Here is a 15,134-nt window from a genome sequence, read left to right on the forward strand (position 1 = left end):
CTGGGTGCCTCTCCATGTGTTCTGTGTGTATAACAGTAGTCATGTCTCATAACAACTCAAGGAGATTGATCTGTGTGTATTGAGTGTATTTCATAAGTGGGTAACTAAGGCACAGAGATGGTAAGGTACTAGCCTGAAGTCCAACAGCCAGGGATGGGGAGAGGTAGGATTTGAACCCAGAGCCTGGCTCTAGAGCACTGCCCTTCGCTGTGCTGGGCCCCTCTCGTCTCTCCCTCCCTGCAGCTCATACCTCTTTCTGCTGGGTTAAGCGATTCTCCAGGTCTTGCACCTTTTTCTTTTCCTTCTCCACGGCCTCCTTTGCTTTGCGTTTCTCGTAGGCAATGTTGCTCTCTGAGATCTGGAAGTCAATGAAAGTGGTTTGAGGGCCTGTGCCCTCAAAGGGAAATGACACCGGAAAGGGAAACCAGGACGAGTCACTGTGGAAGCCACCAAGTCAGGGCTGGGGAGAAAGATCTCAAGGAACAAAGCACCCACTGGGGACAGAGGTGAGAACCGTGGCACGCCCACCATGGTGAGAACCCGGGAGCCATATCTTAGTCATGTGTGTAAAGGAGAGAGTGAGTCATCATTCAAGACTTCAGGGCTGGTGTTCAGGAAGTGACATGCTGGTGAGTGGTTGGGTCCTGGTGTTTGGCACTGAGTCACTGAATAAACTGGCATGTGCTGGCACCGATGCTGGCCTTTGTTGGAAGTACCTGGCTCTTTGGGAGGTGGGGCAGGAGAGACAGTGCTGGGGAGGTGCCTTCTGTCCCTGCAGACGCATGCCAATGGCTGCAGAGGAGGACCCGGGCAGCCACTTCCGGTCTACAAAGGCACGTGTTTCCAAAACTCCTGTCTAGGTCGGTTTGGAGCTGAGAACACAAACGCCATCGACCTGGTGATGGGGAGGGAACTGGAGGCCCAGACTCAACTCTACACGCCCTGGGAGGTAAACAGCTAGAGAGGGTTTGAAAAACTCTATCTGCAGCTGTTGAAACTCTTGCAATTATACACCTCCCCCCGACCAACATAAAGTTCACAAGAAAAGGATTTTAAATATACGTGTATATGGACAACAAAAGACCAGAGGGGTATGTACTGAAATGTAAGTGATGGTTTTTTGGGGGGAATTGGGATTCTAGCAACTTTTATTTTGTTCTTTTCACAGGTCTGTATCTTCTAAATTTTCTTTAATGCGCAGGTATTATTGGCAAAAAGAAAAATGAATGAAAATCTTTACAGGGCATGCAGTGATTGGAGATGGGAACATCCTAATTCAAGGGACAGTATGAGACTCGAGGTGTGTGTGGCCCTGAAGGAAAGACAATGTTCCCAATGTTCCCGGTTTTAACATCACGTGTGTGGCACCCACCCACCCCACTCGGCTCTGCACATCCAACTCCCAGGCCCCTACCTCAACCATATCTCCCAGTGCAGACCTGGCTTTTTCTCACTGTGGAGTCTTGGCTTAAGACGGTCCAATCCTTGCCCTGGAGGGCTAAGTCCTGCCTGTCCTACAAGGCCACCCACACTCTTCTGCATGCCCCGTGGTGAGGGCTCTTTGCCTTCTCTTATTATGCACCGCTTGGTGCGTTACAAATGAAAACAGTCACAGTGACCCTGTGCACAGAATGTATTAGTGCATTCAATCTGCAAACCCCCAGAGAGCATCTATCTGATTATCCCTGTTTCACAAGAAAGGAAACGCAGGCTGTAACCGAGGCAATATAAAGACAAGCAGTGTTCCAAGGTCACACCACCAGGAAGCAGTGGTGCAGGCTTAGATGCCAGTGCCCTTGTCTTAACCACTCAGCCTCTGGGCCCTGATTCAAACCCCGCCCACTTGGAGGCAGGAGTCTTTTTTTTTTTAATTTTTAATTTTAATTTTTTTTTTTTTTGAGACGGAGTCTCACTCTGACACACAGGCTAGAGTAAAGTGGTGTGCTCTTGGCTCTCTGCAACCTCCGCCTCCCAGGTTCAAGTGATTCTCCTGCCTCAGCCTCCCGAGCAGCTGGGACTACAGGCGTGCACCACCAGGCCCAGCTAATTTTTGTATTTCTAGTAGAGATGGGGTTTCACCATGTTGGCCAGGCCAGTCTTGAACTCCCAGCTCCAAGTGATCTGCCTGCCTTGGCCTCCCAAAGTGTTGGGATTACAGGCATGAGCCACCGCGCCCAGCAAGATGTGTTTATATGTTCATACCCAGGCTGGCACAGAGCCCAAGACACTGCCTGGCTGTAGCCTGAGCTTCAGGACCCCATCCCTGGCTCGTAGGTATAAGGGAGGCTCTGGGGGCAGTGGTGACCACAGTTTGGGTCCCACCCCTTAGCGTGTCTGTGCTCCCTCTGCCTACCTGGACCCTGACCTCACTTCCCTCATGGGCTTGGCATTGTCCCACTGCCAAGGGCTTCGCTTAAGGCTGTGCAGCCCCACCCTGCTGTGCCCACTCAACTGCCCACCCCACTTGGACTCTGACCTCACCAGGGCAGGTGCATCCCAAGCCATGAATATACTGACTCCTCATATTACACCTCTAGGGCGGTTCTGCCACCACACCCACATGGCAGATGAGGGCACGGAGAGGGCAAGGGGCATGCCCAGGGTCACACAGCCTGTTAGGGCAGAGCTGAGATTTGAGCCCAGAATGAACCCTTTAGCCCACCAAGCTCTGCGGTTCCTTCCCCACCTCTCCCACCTATTTCCTTCCCCTGCGCCCTGGTGCCTCCCATCTTGGGCCAGCTTTGGTTTCATTCCTCACACCCAGTCTCCCCCGTCTACCTCCTGGCAAGCTCAGGTCCTGACCTTCACACCTGTGCCACTTTATCCAGTGGTCCTCTCTGCCCCCAGGCTCCTGTTCCCTTCCAGTTCTCACTGGAATGTCACTTCCTGAGTGGTCCTGCCCTCTGGCACTCTCTAGCCTGCTTCTCGGCTTTGGTTTTGTGGCCCTGGAGCCACCCCTGCTTCCGCAGCCTGTCTGTCTCCCCTGCGCTAGGATGGAAGCTCTGGCAGCCTGGCCCTGGTCTGTCTTGCTCACTGCGGTGTCCGTGGCACCCAGAACCGGGCCTGGCCCACGATGGGTGGACGAATGAAACTGAAATCGGTGGGTGGATAAATGAATATTTATGGGCAGATGAATGAAACTGAATTGAACCATTCACTGAGCCATCAGCTCTGTTTCTGGAAGTTCTGTGGGGGCCGGCACGTGTGTGTCTGTGCCACCTCTGTCCCCGAAGCCCAGCTCATGGAGATGCCATGTGGGTCCCTGAGTGACCTCCTCCTGGCCCCCCGGCTCTTACTTCCAGGGTGTGACCCGGGCATCCGGGCTGACCTGAAGGCCTGCCTTTCATGCTGCTCGGGGCAGGTGTGTCTTGTGGGCTGGGTCCCTAGGTTGGTGGCGTTGGGGTGGGTGGATGTGGATGTCTCCAGCTCTGACCCCTCCTTTCCTCCCTGTGTCATTCTGTCCTGGGGTGCCCATCTTCTCGTCCATTCCAGAAGGCACTGATCCCTGGGGCTTATCTGATGTGACAACCATACGTGCTTACTATGCACCTACCTGTGCCATCTCTCTTTGTGCTCTTTGTGTCTTTTACTCCTCAGCCAGTCCAGGGAGGGCCTGCTCCGGAGTCCATGACACCAGAAGGCTGGGCCAGGGGCAGTGCTTTCTCCCTTGGCCATGCCAGGTGTGGCATACATGCCTCTCTACTGTGAGAACCATGCTCGCTAAGCCCCTGACCCTGGCTGAAACCCAGGGTTCTCTCCTGGGAGGATCCCTCTTTCCTAGGTAGCTGAACCAGAGAGCAGAAAAAACTTCCTGAGGGCCCTCTAGGATGCAGGGTGCAGTCCTATGTACTTGACACCTGAGAGCATCTAATCCGATGAGGCAGGGACTGTTAGCATTCCCATTTCATAGATGAGGAAACTGAGGGATGGGGAGGTGGCAATCTGCCGGAGGTCACACAGCCAGTAAATGGCAGATCTTGGCCACTTCAAAGGGAGGCACAGCTCTGATATCTGCCCGATTTCCCACCGTACTCTCCCTGGGATCTGGCTTTGTAGTTCCTTCCAGAGGATTCTTTCCTGCTGCTGCTCATACCTCCTTCTGTTGGGTTAAGTGGTTCTCTAGATCCTGAACTTTTCTCTTTTCCGACTCCAAGGCTTCCTTTGCTTTTCTTTTCTCATGGGCTATGCTGCTCTCCAAAACCTGAAAATCAACGACCAGTGTTCTTGGTGGCCAGCACATTTGGGGGGAAATTGCTAGTAATGATAATAACAATAGTAACAATAACAGCCAAAGTGTTGGGGCGGCTATTAGATACGCCTGGGCCCCTGGCCAGCCCTTCAGTCTCACAGCAACTCTGTCAGAGAAGTGCTGAGAGTGGCCCATTTTACAGATGAGAAAACCGAGGAGCAGGAAGTCAGAGAGGGCCCAGAGCCACACCCTTTGTCAGTGGTGAGGCCAGGATCTGAAGCTTGCGCAGAGGAAAGCACGGAGCCTGAATAAAGAGCTCTCGACAGGGGACCCGGGAGCAGTGGGGGCGGCTTCCTATCACGAGGCCAGGCAGCCTCTCTGATCAAAAGAAGAGTCTCGTTAATATTGGAATTTCCATTATTGAAATAAGTCTCTTCGACACAACCCGGTTTCAAGAGAAGGGCAGTATGTTGGATTAATGAGCCACAATATGCCAATTTCTAGAAGGGACAAGCAATGTTCTGGTAGGATGTAGGGAAGAAAGTGTGGCCAGTATTTAGTGGCCCTAATCAAGGAGTTTTCTCTGGGAAGTTACTTGCTGGTAAGCTATTCAACTAAACAGCTTAATGCAAATCACCAAAGGAAATACATTGCCAGCCTGTTTCCAGTCACCATGAGAAGGGCTACCTCTGTTTTCCAATGGTTTGTCTTTCAAACACCAGGTTCACTGTCAGGCATTTAGAACTTGGAACATGGTTTCCATTATAACCAGTGGTTAGGGCCCCAGATGAGCCTGTAAAAAGTGTTTAATCCAGAATATGGCTGAGATATTGTATACTTTGCAGTGAAAAGTAGTTGACAAAACTCTAACACTCTGCTGTCCCAACACCAGCCTTAAAGCAGAAGAAAAGTGACATCATAAGAATTTCACATTTATTTGGATCCTTTGAAGTGGATTTCAGGGTAGGACATTTTCCTGTGAATTGTGAAAGAGACTTTGAGGCACTTCCTAGGGACTTAGGGTTGGCTCTGCCGTGTCTGACTCTGCGTCTACACTCGCCAGGCCTTCCTCTGGGCAGCTTCTCTGCAGCCGGGACAGGTACTACTGGGAAGAGAGGCCTTGCCTGGCTGACACACAGGCCCTACATGCTCAGTTGCTGTGCTTCCAAGTTCACAACGGATAATGGGGATTAACTCTGAACATGACCTCAAGACCCAGATTATGACCTAGTGATTCTGTTGACCTTAAAAACCCTGATGATGTGGCGGAAGATCTAATGAAAAGAAAATCAGGCCGGGCGCAGTGGCTCATGCCTGTCATCCCAGCACTTTGGGAGGCCAAGGCAGGCAGATCACTTGAGGCCAGGAGTTCAAAAGCAGCCTGGCCAACGTGGTGAAACCCCATCTCTACTATAAATACAAAAAATTAGCCAGGCATGGTGTGTGCACCTGTAGTCCCAGCTACTTGGGAGGCTGAGGCATGAGAATCATTTGAACCCGGGAGGCAGAGGTTGCAGTGAGCCAAGATCATGCCGCTGCAGATCAGACAGAAAAAAAGAAAATGAAGTAGCCACTGGCAGTTGAATGGAGCCTGTGGCTGGGGCTGCTCTTTCAAGTTCTCCCGATAGGAAGCCACAGAGAAGTTCTGCCAGAAGTAGGCTGACATTTTAACAGACGCGGGGTGACCCAACCACAAATCCTCTTTGCAATGAAGCTTGAATTTTTCTCCTGAGCCCCGTGGCCTCAAAGTCTCTAAATTCAAGGATCTTCCCCAGGCCTTTGCTGTTGACATCTTGGGGCATTTGACTCAAGTGACTCTTTGGAGACCCTCCTCCTCATCCCCACCCCTGGAGAAATCACTTGGGGGCAAACCTCAGTGACGCTCTATGAGAGGGCTGCAGGGCACAGCTGTGCCAGAGACTCCAAGGGAGAACCGACATGTAAACTCCTCCCTGTCCTGGGTCAGATCAAATGGCACAGGCTTTGCCCAGAGGTCTTTTTATTTCTCCTGCAGCAGTGGGTGGGCAAGGATTTTACTCGAGGAGTCAGTGTTGATGAAAAACAAATGCCCAAACAGAAGAAGGGGCACAAGTGGCAGCAGAAACAGTAGTAACAGCTGCCATCTACTCGGCAATAATTCCGCAGGCCAGGCCCTCCGTTATACACTAGCTCTGAGCCCACAGCCGCCCCTTCGAGAAGGGAGGTAGCGATAGGTCTGCTGCAGCCAGGAAGTAGCCCAGCTCAGATTTGAACTTGGGTCTCATCTAGCTGCAAAGCCCGTACTCCTCTGTGCTGTGTCAGGATTGAGGAATTCATAAGCAGATGTGAAAAAGGATCAGGGATCTGAGGGTGACCACAAGCTAAACATGAATCCACAAATGTGACAGAGCTTTCCCAAAAGCTAGTTTGGATGCATTAACAGAAGTGGAACATCTTCAATGAGGGAGGGAAGAGTCCTCCCCTAGGCTACTGTGGCTGGAGAACAGTGGTTCTGGCCACCTCCCTTTAGGAAGAAATGGGTGATGGGTGACAAACTCAAATGCCTATGAAGCCCAGACAGATACCAAAAATGATGTGGGCTGTGTTTAATGCAATAGGGAGTGGTGAGGACTCTGGCAAACTGCTGCTACCCAGTAAGGCTTCTAGTCCATTTTTGCTGAGTAGAAACAAGGGCTAGATTTTCTGACTTTTCAGGAGAAGCTGGAAATCTGAACTTTTAAATAGATTTTATGAATTCAAAGTAAAATATTCCAGGGCCAAATATAACCTCCACAGGCCCTTTTTAGTCGCTGAGCTACCAGTCTGTGACTTCTGGAGAGCAGCACAGGCCACAGGAGGTGGCCAGGGCCAGGCTCCAGTCCTGTGAGGGACCTGAGGAACAAGGGCGCTTGGGCCTGGGGAGGAGCCGACGTGGGGTGCAGGTGCCTCTATTTTCACACAGCTGAATCATCGTGTGGAGGAGGAAGTGGACATGTCTTGCGGGAGCGCAGGGGAGGGCGGGGGACTGATACTCTTCCGGGGCGTAAGAGTTTGACCCAACTCAACCTAAAGGGAAAACTTTCTGTCGGCCTGAGGCATCCATGCTGGGACGGACTGTCCCGGGGTGGCGAACATTCCTCAGTGGTGGTGCTGAAGGCTGGAGGCTTTTAGGATGCTGGTGTAGGGTCCACGCAGCCCTGAGGTCCCCTGACTCTGTCATTCTCCCATTTCTGTGCTTTGGAACACAGAAGACGCCCATGTCACCATTCCTACTTGTTTCCCAAGCGCTCTCTCTCTCTGACTGTGTTTTACACTGTTTACAATTTTTTCCCAACTGGTTGTCAAGGCTACAACGCTGGGGTTCCCTCCTTGAGTCTCCCACGCTTTCCCAAAGTAGCTGAGCCCACCCAAATGCAAACTCCACGAGGAAGGCTCCACCACACTCTCACCCCCATCATCGCCGCTCTGAACTTCCTTCCACACGGCCCTCAAGCCGACTGGGGCTCAGCCGACTCTATCTCCCCGAGCGTACCTCCTTCTGGCGGGCCAAGCGTTTCTCCAGCTCTTGCACTCTTGTCTGCTCTACCTCTAATGCTTCCTTCACTCTGTTCTTCTCCTGGGTAATGCTTTCCGCCAAAGCCTGAGTCAACGATCATTGTTCAATAGACATGGTTACCATGGCAGGAATCTGGACTCTGCCGGGCACCACACAGGTTTCCTCTTCCCTCCTGACTGCACCTCCCTGTGGGGACTGCGGGCAGCACAGCCCTGGAGCTCAGAGCCGGCGGGCCCAGACCAGAGCCCCATATCCACCCTTTCTAGCTGCAGTGGGGCTCGAGCTGACTCTGTCTCCCTGAGCCACATACCTTCTGCTGCTGGGCCAGGAGGCTCTCCAGTTCTTGCATTCTCTTCCGTTCTTCCTCTAAAGTCTCTTTCGCTCTGTTTCTCTCCTGAGTAATGCACTCCTCCAAAGCCTGGAAACCAATGACCATTGTTTAATAGACATGGTTACCATGGCAGGAATTTGGACACTGCCAGGCACTGCATGTGCTACCTCTTCACTCCTCACCACACTCCCCTGGGGAGGCTGTGGGCAGCACAGCCTAGGAGCTCAGAGCATGTGCTCTGGAGTCAGGAGACCCAGGGTAGAGCCCCAGGTTGATCCTTTCCAGCTGCAAGGCACTGGGGAAGTGAAGCTACCAGAGCCTCAGTTTCCCTGCCTGTACAATGGAGACAGTAATAGTCTTCCTGTGTTGGGCTGATGTGAGGGGTGGATGGGATGATGAACACGAAATGCTTGGCACAGTGATAACCATGCTTCCCACCTTGCAGAGGAGGAAACAGGCTTACATTCAGGAATCCACCCAGTTTACCAGTAAATCACAAGAGGAGGGATTCTAACTCTGACCCATTTGATTCTGAAGCCTGTGTTCTAAACCAGAGGTTAGCAAACTACGGCTTACAGACCAAATCTGGTCTGTTTTTGTAAATAAAGTTTTATTGGAACACTCTGTGCTTGCTGTGTACTGTCTATGGCTGCTTTTGCAGAAGAGCAGAGAGCATATGGCCTGCAAAACTGAAAACATTTACTATCTGGATCTTTATGGGACAATTTGGCCAATCCCTGATCTAACGCATTGGTGTGTGCACAAACCAAGGGATTGTTGTCAACAACTAGCAATAAGAAAAGAATGCTAGATTGATAAAGGAACATAGAATTTTTTTTTCCCTTTGAAACAAAGTCCTCAAACAAGTCAAGATTCATGAGAAGGAGACTACTTAATGACCCTGGACACATGTATTTTCAGAAAGGGCAGGTGATGGGAGTCAGAAGGTCTAAGGAAGGCTCATTTAGTCAGGACACTTGGCACTGAAGTCGCAGAGGTAACTTTCCAAGGAGTCCCCAGGGTCAAGTCCATCAATCCGAGTGTCAGAGGAAGGGCGACCTTCGAGTGTCACAGTCTGTCTGGCAGGGACCTGATGTCGCTTCCTTCCTCTGCAAGGAGGGTGGGGTGCACCGAGGTTTGCAGGTTTAAAAGAGGGGCTGACGCCAGCTCTTAAAACACTCTGCCAGGCCAGTGTCGTCATGGGTGTCTAGGAAGACTAGGAAGGCGCCCAACGCAGTGTTTAACATGGTGGGGCTGAAATACCAAACCCTGACAAGGGAAAAAGTCCACCCAAAATTAAAAAGAGAAAATAAGGCATTTGGAATGCTGATGTTAAAAGGAGAAGGTAATCAGAGAAGAAAAAAGGAAGTCAGTGGAGAGTTCTGTGAAGATTTTGAAGATTTCTAGGTACTTTCTGGTTTTATTTTCTTCTCTATGGAACGGTGCTGGCTTTTTCCATACCTAAATGCCCTTCAAAATGTGCTCGTCTGGATTTATAGCTATCATTAATATTACCCTTATGCGGACTGCACATGATTTGGTCAGATGGCTCTTCTTTTTTAATCTTTTATTTCGCGAATGCAGAAAAGCAGAGAAAGAGGCAAAGAAAAGAGGGAGGAGGAGACTGATGTCTTGGGGTAACTGGACACATATGTGAGGATGGAGATGAAAGAGGGAGAGGTCTGGAGGGCAGGTGTGTGTGGTAGAGAAGGAGCTGGGGAAAGATGGAGAAGAGGACAGGTCCAGTACTCTTCTGGGGAAGAGAGGAGATATCTGGGAAGAGTTGGGGTCTGGTGGATCTGGGGGGCTGCTGTCTTGAGGGGCTGTGAGGAGGGGCAGCATGCACACGCTGCTCCACACCCATCCACAATGGTGGCTCGCAACCGTGGCTGCACTTTGCGACCACCCGGGAGTGCTTAGAAATCCCACAGCAGGGCCCACACCCTCACCCCACTTAGATCAGAATGTGGAGAGTTGGCGGGGAAAGGTGCAAGGCATTAGTAATTTTTAATCTCCTGAATGACAAAAGTCATAAAGACAGTGAAATTCATGGGAGGGGTCCCTGAATATCAAAAAGGGAAAATGCCTGTAATCCCAGAACGTTTGGAGGCTGAGGTGGGAGGATCATTTGATGCCAGGAGTTTGAGACCAGCCTGGGCAACATAGAGAGAGACCCCATTTCTACAAAAAATAAAAATATTAGCTGGGTGTGGTAGTGTGTGCCTGTGGTCCCAGCTACTTGAGAGGCTGAGGTGGGAGGGTCACTCGAGCCCAGGAGTTCAAGACCAGCCTGGGCAACATAGCAAGATCCCATCTCTACAAAAAAAAAAACCAATAATAGCTGGGTGTAGTGCCATATGCCTGTGGTCCCAGCTACTTGGGAGGCTGAGGTGGGAGGACCACTGCAGCCTGGGAGTTCGAGGCTGCAGTAAGCCATGATCACACTATTGCACTCCAGCCTGGGCAACAGAGCAAGACTCCATCTTAAGAAAAAAAAGGGCCAACTCTAGGACAGTGATGAGAATCAGCTCATTAAATAATACAGTTTCCTGGCCCTCTCCAGATGTTCTGATTTAATAATGGGTCTGGGGTGGAGACCAAGATCTGTATTTTTAGCAAAGCATCTGGATGGTTCTTATTGGGAAACTTTGGGAAAACCTTCCTCTAAGACTTTGCCCTAAGAAAATGTGGATCTGCAGACTGGTAGCGTCAGTACCATCTGGGAGCTTGTTGAAAATGTAGCGTCTCAGACCTGCCGAGACAGAATCTGCATCTTAACCAGATCCCCAGACAATTCATGGGCACGTTCGAGTTTTAGAGATGCTGCTATCTTCTAACTGGCTTGGTTTCTAGAAAAGTCAGTAGCAATTTTGGCCATTTGTTTCCCCCGATATGTATAAAGAGAAAGCAAAAGACTGAAATTTGTCATCTGAAGTTGATATTGCCCACATTTAGAAACAGTCTGTCAGCTACAAACCAGGACCTGCAGCGATGACTCAGATTTCATAAAGCCGACTGCAATATATACACAAACAAGGCACCGTTTCCTGATATTTCAATCATGTTGCCTTTTCAAGTTGATTTTGCTGTGAGTTTTAGAATTCAAACTTCATGTTAAATCCTCCCCAATTATTCACCCTGTTTAATTAATTTAGTTTCATAGCACCAAACAGAGTAGCTGAGATTTCTCTGTCTAAGTACATGCCCTCAATTTCCCATAGAAAAGGCCATTTCATCAGTTTCCAGTAGTAAAGCAAATGGCAGGGACCACCTTACCACCTTCTCTTCCGTCAGTTGCCTGATTTTGGCTTTGTGCTTCTCCTCTTGCTCAAGCCTCTCCTCGTTCAGCTTCTCCTTCTCTGCCAGATGCTCCCGCAGCTTTTCTTGCAGTAAAGACTGCTGAGTTTCCTGAGAACTGTTGAACTTGATCTGAAACGCGAGAAAAGTAAACCGATACTGATGGGGGACAGGCCTAACTAAAGAGTCTTTCCACTTTTGTTTACCAATTGTTTACCTTTCTGGGGACAAACATTTACCCAAAAGTTTCTTAAAATCACAGAACACTACAGCATGCTGTGGTTAAGAATTCAGACTCTGGATCTAGAAAGAATCCCAGCTCTAGTTGTTTCTAGATGCTTCCTCATTTAGAAAATGAAGTTAATAACAGTATTGACCTTTTAGAGTTGTGAGGATTAAGTGAGATAATGATGGAAAGCTTTTAGCACAGTACTGAGCACATAGTAGGTGTTCAGTAAGTGGTAGGTGGGTGTGAGGAAAAAAAGCAGTCATGTAGGAGCCAGGAGGTTTGAACATTTGTCTTGATTCTTCACCCATTAGCTGTGTGACACTAAAATTGTCCTTATCTGAAAAATGAGGAGAAGGGACTAGACCAGGGGTTGACAAACTACAGCCCACAGGCCAGATCGGGCCCACTGCACACTTTTGTAAATAAGGCAGTGTTTTTGTTTTGTTTTGTTTTGTTTTTGAGATGGTGTCTTGCTCTGTCGCCCAGGCTGGAGTGCAGGGGCACGATCTTGGTTCCCTGCAACCTCTGCCTCCCGGGTTCTAGTGATTCTCCTGCCTCAGCCTCCTGAGTGGCTGGGATTACAGGTGCCCACCACCGCACCTGCCTAATTTTGGTATTTTTAGTAGAGACGGGGTTTTACCATGTTGGCCAGGCTGGTCTCGAACTCCTGACCTCAGGTGATCCACCCGCCTCGGCCTCCCAAAGTGCTGGGATTCCAGGCATGAGCCACCGTGCCCACCGTAAATAAAGTTTTATTGGAACAGTGCCATGCTTATCATGCCCATTGCTTACATATTGTCTATGGCTACTTCCATTTTACCATAGCAGAGTGGAAGAGGTATGAATATGGTCTGCAAAGCATAAAATATTTACCATCTGGCCCTTTACAGAGAAAGTTGCCAATCCCTGGACTCAAGCCTCTGTGGCTGATTGGCATGGTGGTCCCTTCTTCACCCCACTCTATCCATGTCTAGGGCTATGTAACTTGCAGTGCCCGCCCATATTTTGCCTCCAGACACTGAACTCAGCCATGTGACTTGCTCTGGCCAATGGGATCTTAGCAGACATAACACAAGCAGAACGTTGAAAAACACTACGTGATTGGGCCACTTCCTCTTGTACCTCGCAGTCTGGGTGAGAACAGCCTAGGCTTGCTTGCTGGGGGATGAGAGACACGTGGAGCTGAGTCGCTCCAGCTGAGGCCAGTCTAGATCAACCAAAGGCCAGCTAACACCCAGACAAGTGGGTGGGCCCATCCAAGGTCAGCAGAGCCGCCTTGCCACTGACCCCAGACACGTGAGCAGTAAATAGCAATTGCTGAATGCCGCTGAAGTTTTGTGGTTGTTTATTATATAATACTATTATGGCAATAGCTATCAGAATGATATAACCCGTAAAGCTCATTTGCCTCTAGAATATTTCTTTTCTTTTAGTAATTCTGCTGCCTGTGCTATAGACAACTGTACTTTGTCCACTGGATTTAGTAAACACAGTTTTCAAAATCTGATGGCATTAAGGCCGGTGCAGTGGCTCACGCCTGTAATCCCAGCACTTTTGGGAAGCTGAGGTGGGTGGATCACTTGAGGTCAGGGGTTCAAGACCAGCCTGACCAACATAATGAAACCCTGTCTCTACTAAAAATACAAAAATTAGCAACACATGGTGGCAGGCGCCTGTAATCCCAGCTACTCGGAAGGCTGAAGCAGGAGAATCACTTGAACCTGGGAGGCAGAGGTTGCAGTGAGCCGAGATTGTGCCACTGTACTCCAGTCTGGGCAACAGAGCAAGACTCAAAAAAAAAAAAAAAAAAATCTGATGGCATTAAGTCTTCTGGGCCTTTGACAGAGGAAAACAAACAGTGTGGTTGGCCCAGGAGGCCAGAGAGAGGGCAGCACCCTGTCATTGTCCTTACCCTCCTGGGAGATCTTAGCCAACCTTTTCTGTACCTCTTTGTTGTGCAAATGGAGAAATCATTTCACCTGTTGGAGGGTGTGGACTGGACTAGCTGATAAAGAAAAAACAGGTTTCAAATGCACAGTGCTATATAAATGCCAACCAGGGGCCGAAATAAACTTTGGAAAAAAAGAAATTAAAAGAATTACCTGAAGTTCCTGGGCCTGGCTCATAAGTTTTTTATAATGTTCCAGAAGATTTATCAGATACAAGGAGAACCCTTAAAAAAAGAGAAGCAGGAAGAATGTAAGTATTAATTCAATTCGACTCAACTCCGAAGCTTGCCAGACAGGTGGATGAAGGCAATGTTGCCATCCCATCAAAACAACATGAGTTGCCATCCAACCTGTGGTTTTAAAGTAGTTGATAAGCAGCCGGGCACGGTGGCTTAGGCTGGGCATGGAGGCTCATGTCTGTAACTTTGGGAGGCTGAGATGGGCAGATCACCTGAGGTCAGGAGCTTGAGACTAGCCTGGCTGGCCAACATGATAAAACCCCATCTCCACTAAAAATACAAAAACTAGCTGGGTGTGGTGGCGTAGGTTTGTAATTCCAGCTACTTGGGAGGCTGAGGCATGAGAATCGCTTGAACCTGGAAGGCAGAGGTTGCAGTGAGCCCAGATTGTGCCACTGCATTCCAGCTCAGGCGACAGAGCGAGACTCAGTCTCAAAAAAAATAAAAATAAAAATAAAGTAGTTGATAAGCGTTGGTTGAGCTCACATCCAACTTTCTTTTTGGAGGTGGAAAACAACCCATCAACAGAACACCTATTTACTGTCTACTGTGTGCGAAGCATGGTGCTGAGTGTGGGGGATGGTCTAAAGCCAAGACCTCCAGGGGCTTACAGTTCAGTCTGACAGACAAGGTGTAAATGCCTGCTGGAAACATGCAGTGACCCCAGGTGGCATGTAAGTGACTGCTGAAGGAGAGGGGAGGGGGAGGGTGTCAGAGGAGGGAGAGATCATCCACCTGGAGTGAGCGAGTAAGACCACTGGGTTGAACAACCACTGGGTGTGGGTGCTGTTGGGTGGGCAGAATTCAGTGAGCCGGGGGAGGGCGCTTCAGAACAGGGGTGCGCGGGGCTGAATGACGACCCCCTACGATTCCAGGTCCGAATCCCTGGAACCTGTGGGTGTGACCGTACAGGGCAAAAGGAGCTTGGCAAATATGATTAAGTTCAGGATTTCGAGATGGGGTGTTATCCTGGATTATCTGGGTGGACCCAATGTCATCACACGGCTTCTTATAAGGAGACAGAGGGAGGCTTGACCGCAGACAGAGGGGAAGGTGATGTGATGGAAGCAGAGAGTGGAGGATGCCACATCGCTGGCTTTGAAGATGGAGGGAGGGGCCACGAGCTAAGGAATGTAAGGAATGAAGCTCTAGAGGCTGAAGAAGGCCAGGAAACGGATGCTGCTCTAGAGCCTCCGGAAGGAACTTTAGCCCAGTGAAACCGAATTCATCCTGAATGCTAAGAGAATAATGTGTTGTTTTAAGCCACTCTCTTGTGGTCGTTTGTTACAATAGTCACAGGAAGCCACAGTTTCATACTGGGATGTGGGGGTGGTGGGGGTGGGATTAGGAAAAGGCAGTGCTCTT

At 49.8% G+C, this 15,134-nt stretch overlaps 1 protein-coding gene across 38 annotated transcripts in view; it reads right to left on the minus strand.

Moving 5' to 3' along the window:
• Window positions 1-15,134, minus strand: part of FHAD1 (forkhead associated phosphopeptide binding domain 1) — a 151,131-nt gene that overhangs the window by 46,029 nt on the left and 89,968 nt on the right. For 28 of the 38 annotated variants that reach the window (XR_008516775.1, XR_008516774.1, XM_054541338.1 and 25 more), the window contains 6 exons: window positions 13,684-13,754; window positions 11,332-11,484; window positions 8,035-8,142; window positions 7,701-7,808; window positions 4,094-4,201; window positions 251-358 (listed from right to left, as the gene is read on the minus strand). Coding sequence is in view for 36 of the 38 variants with exons in the window: in XM_054541338.1 (XP_054397313.1) it covers window positions 251-358; window positions 4,094-4,201; window positions 7,701-7,808; window positions 8,035-8,142; window positions 11,332-11,484; window positions 13,684-13,754 (656 nt within the window). In the remaining 2 variants the exon portion in view is untranslated. The remainder of the gene's footprint in view (window positions 1-250; window positions 359-4,093; window positions 4,202-7,700; window positions 7,809-8,034; window positions 8,143-11,331; window positions 11,485-13,683; window positions 13,755-15,134) is intronic. The other 10 variants (XM_054541349.1, XM_054541313.1, XM_054541345.1 and 7 more) reach the window with 2 other exon arrangements.

Source organism: Pongo abelii, chromosome 1 (assembly GCF_028885655.2).
Source record: "Pongo abelii isolate AG06213 chromosome 1, NHGRI_mPonAbe1-v2.0_pri, whole genome shotgun sequence".
Classification (NCBI taxonomy): domain Eukaryota; kingdom Metazoa; phylum Chordata; class Mammalia; order Primates; family Hominidae; genus Pongo; species Pongo abelii.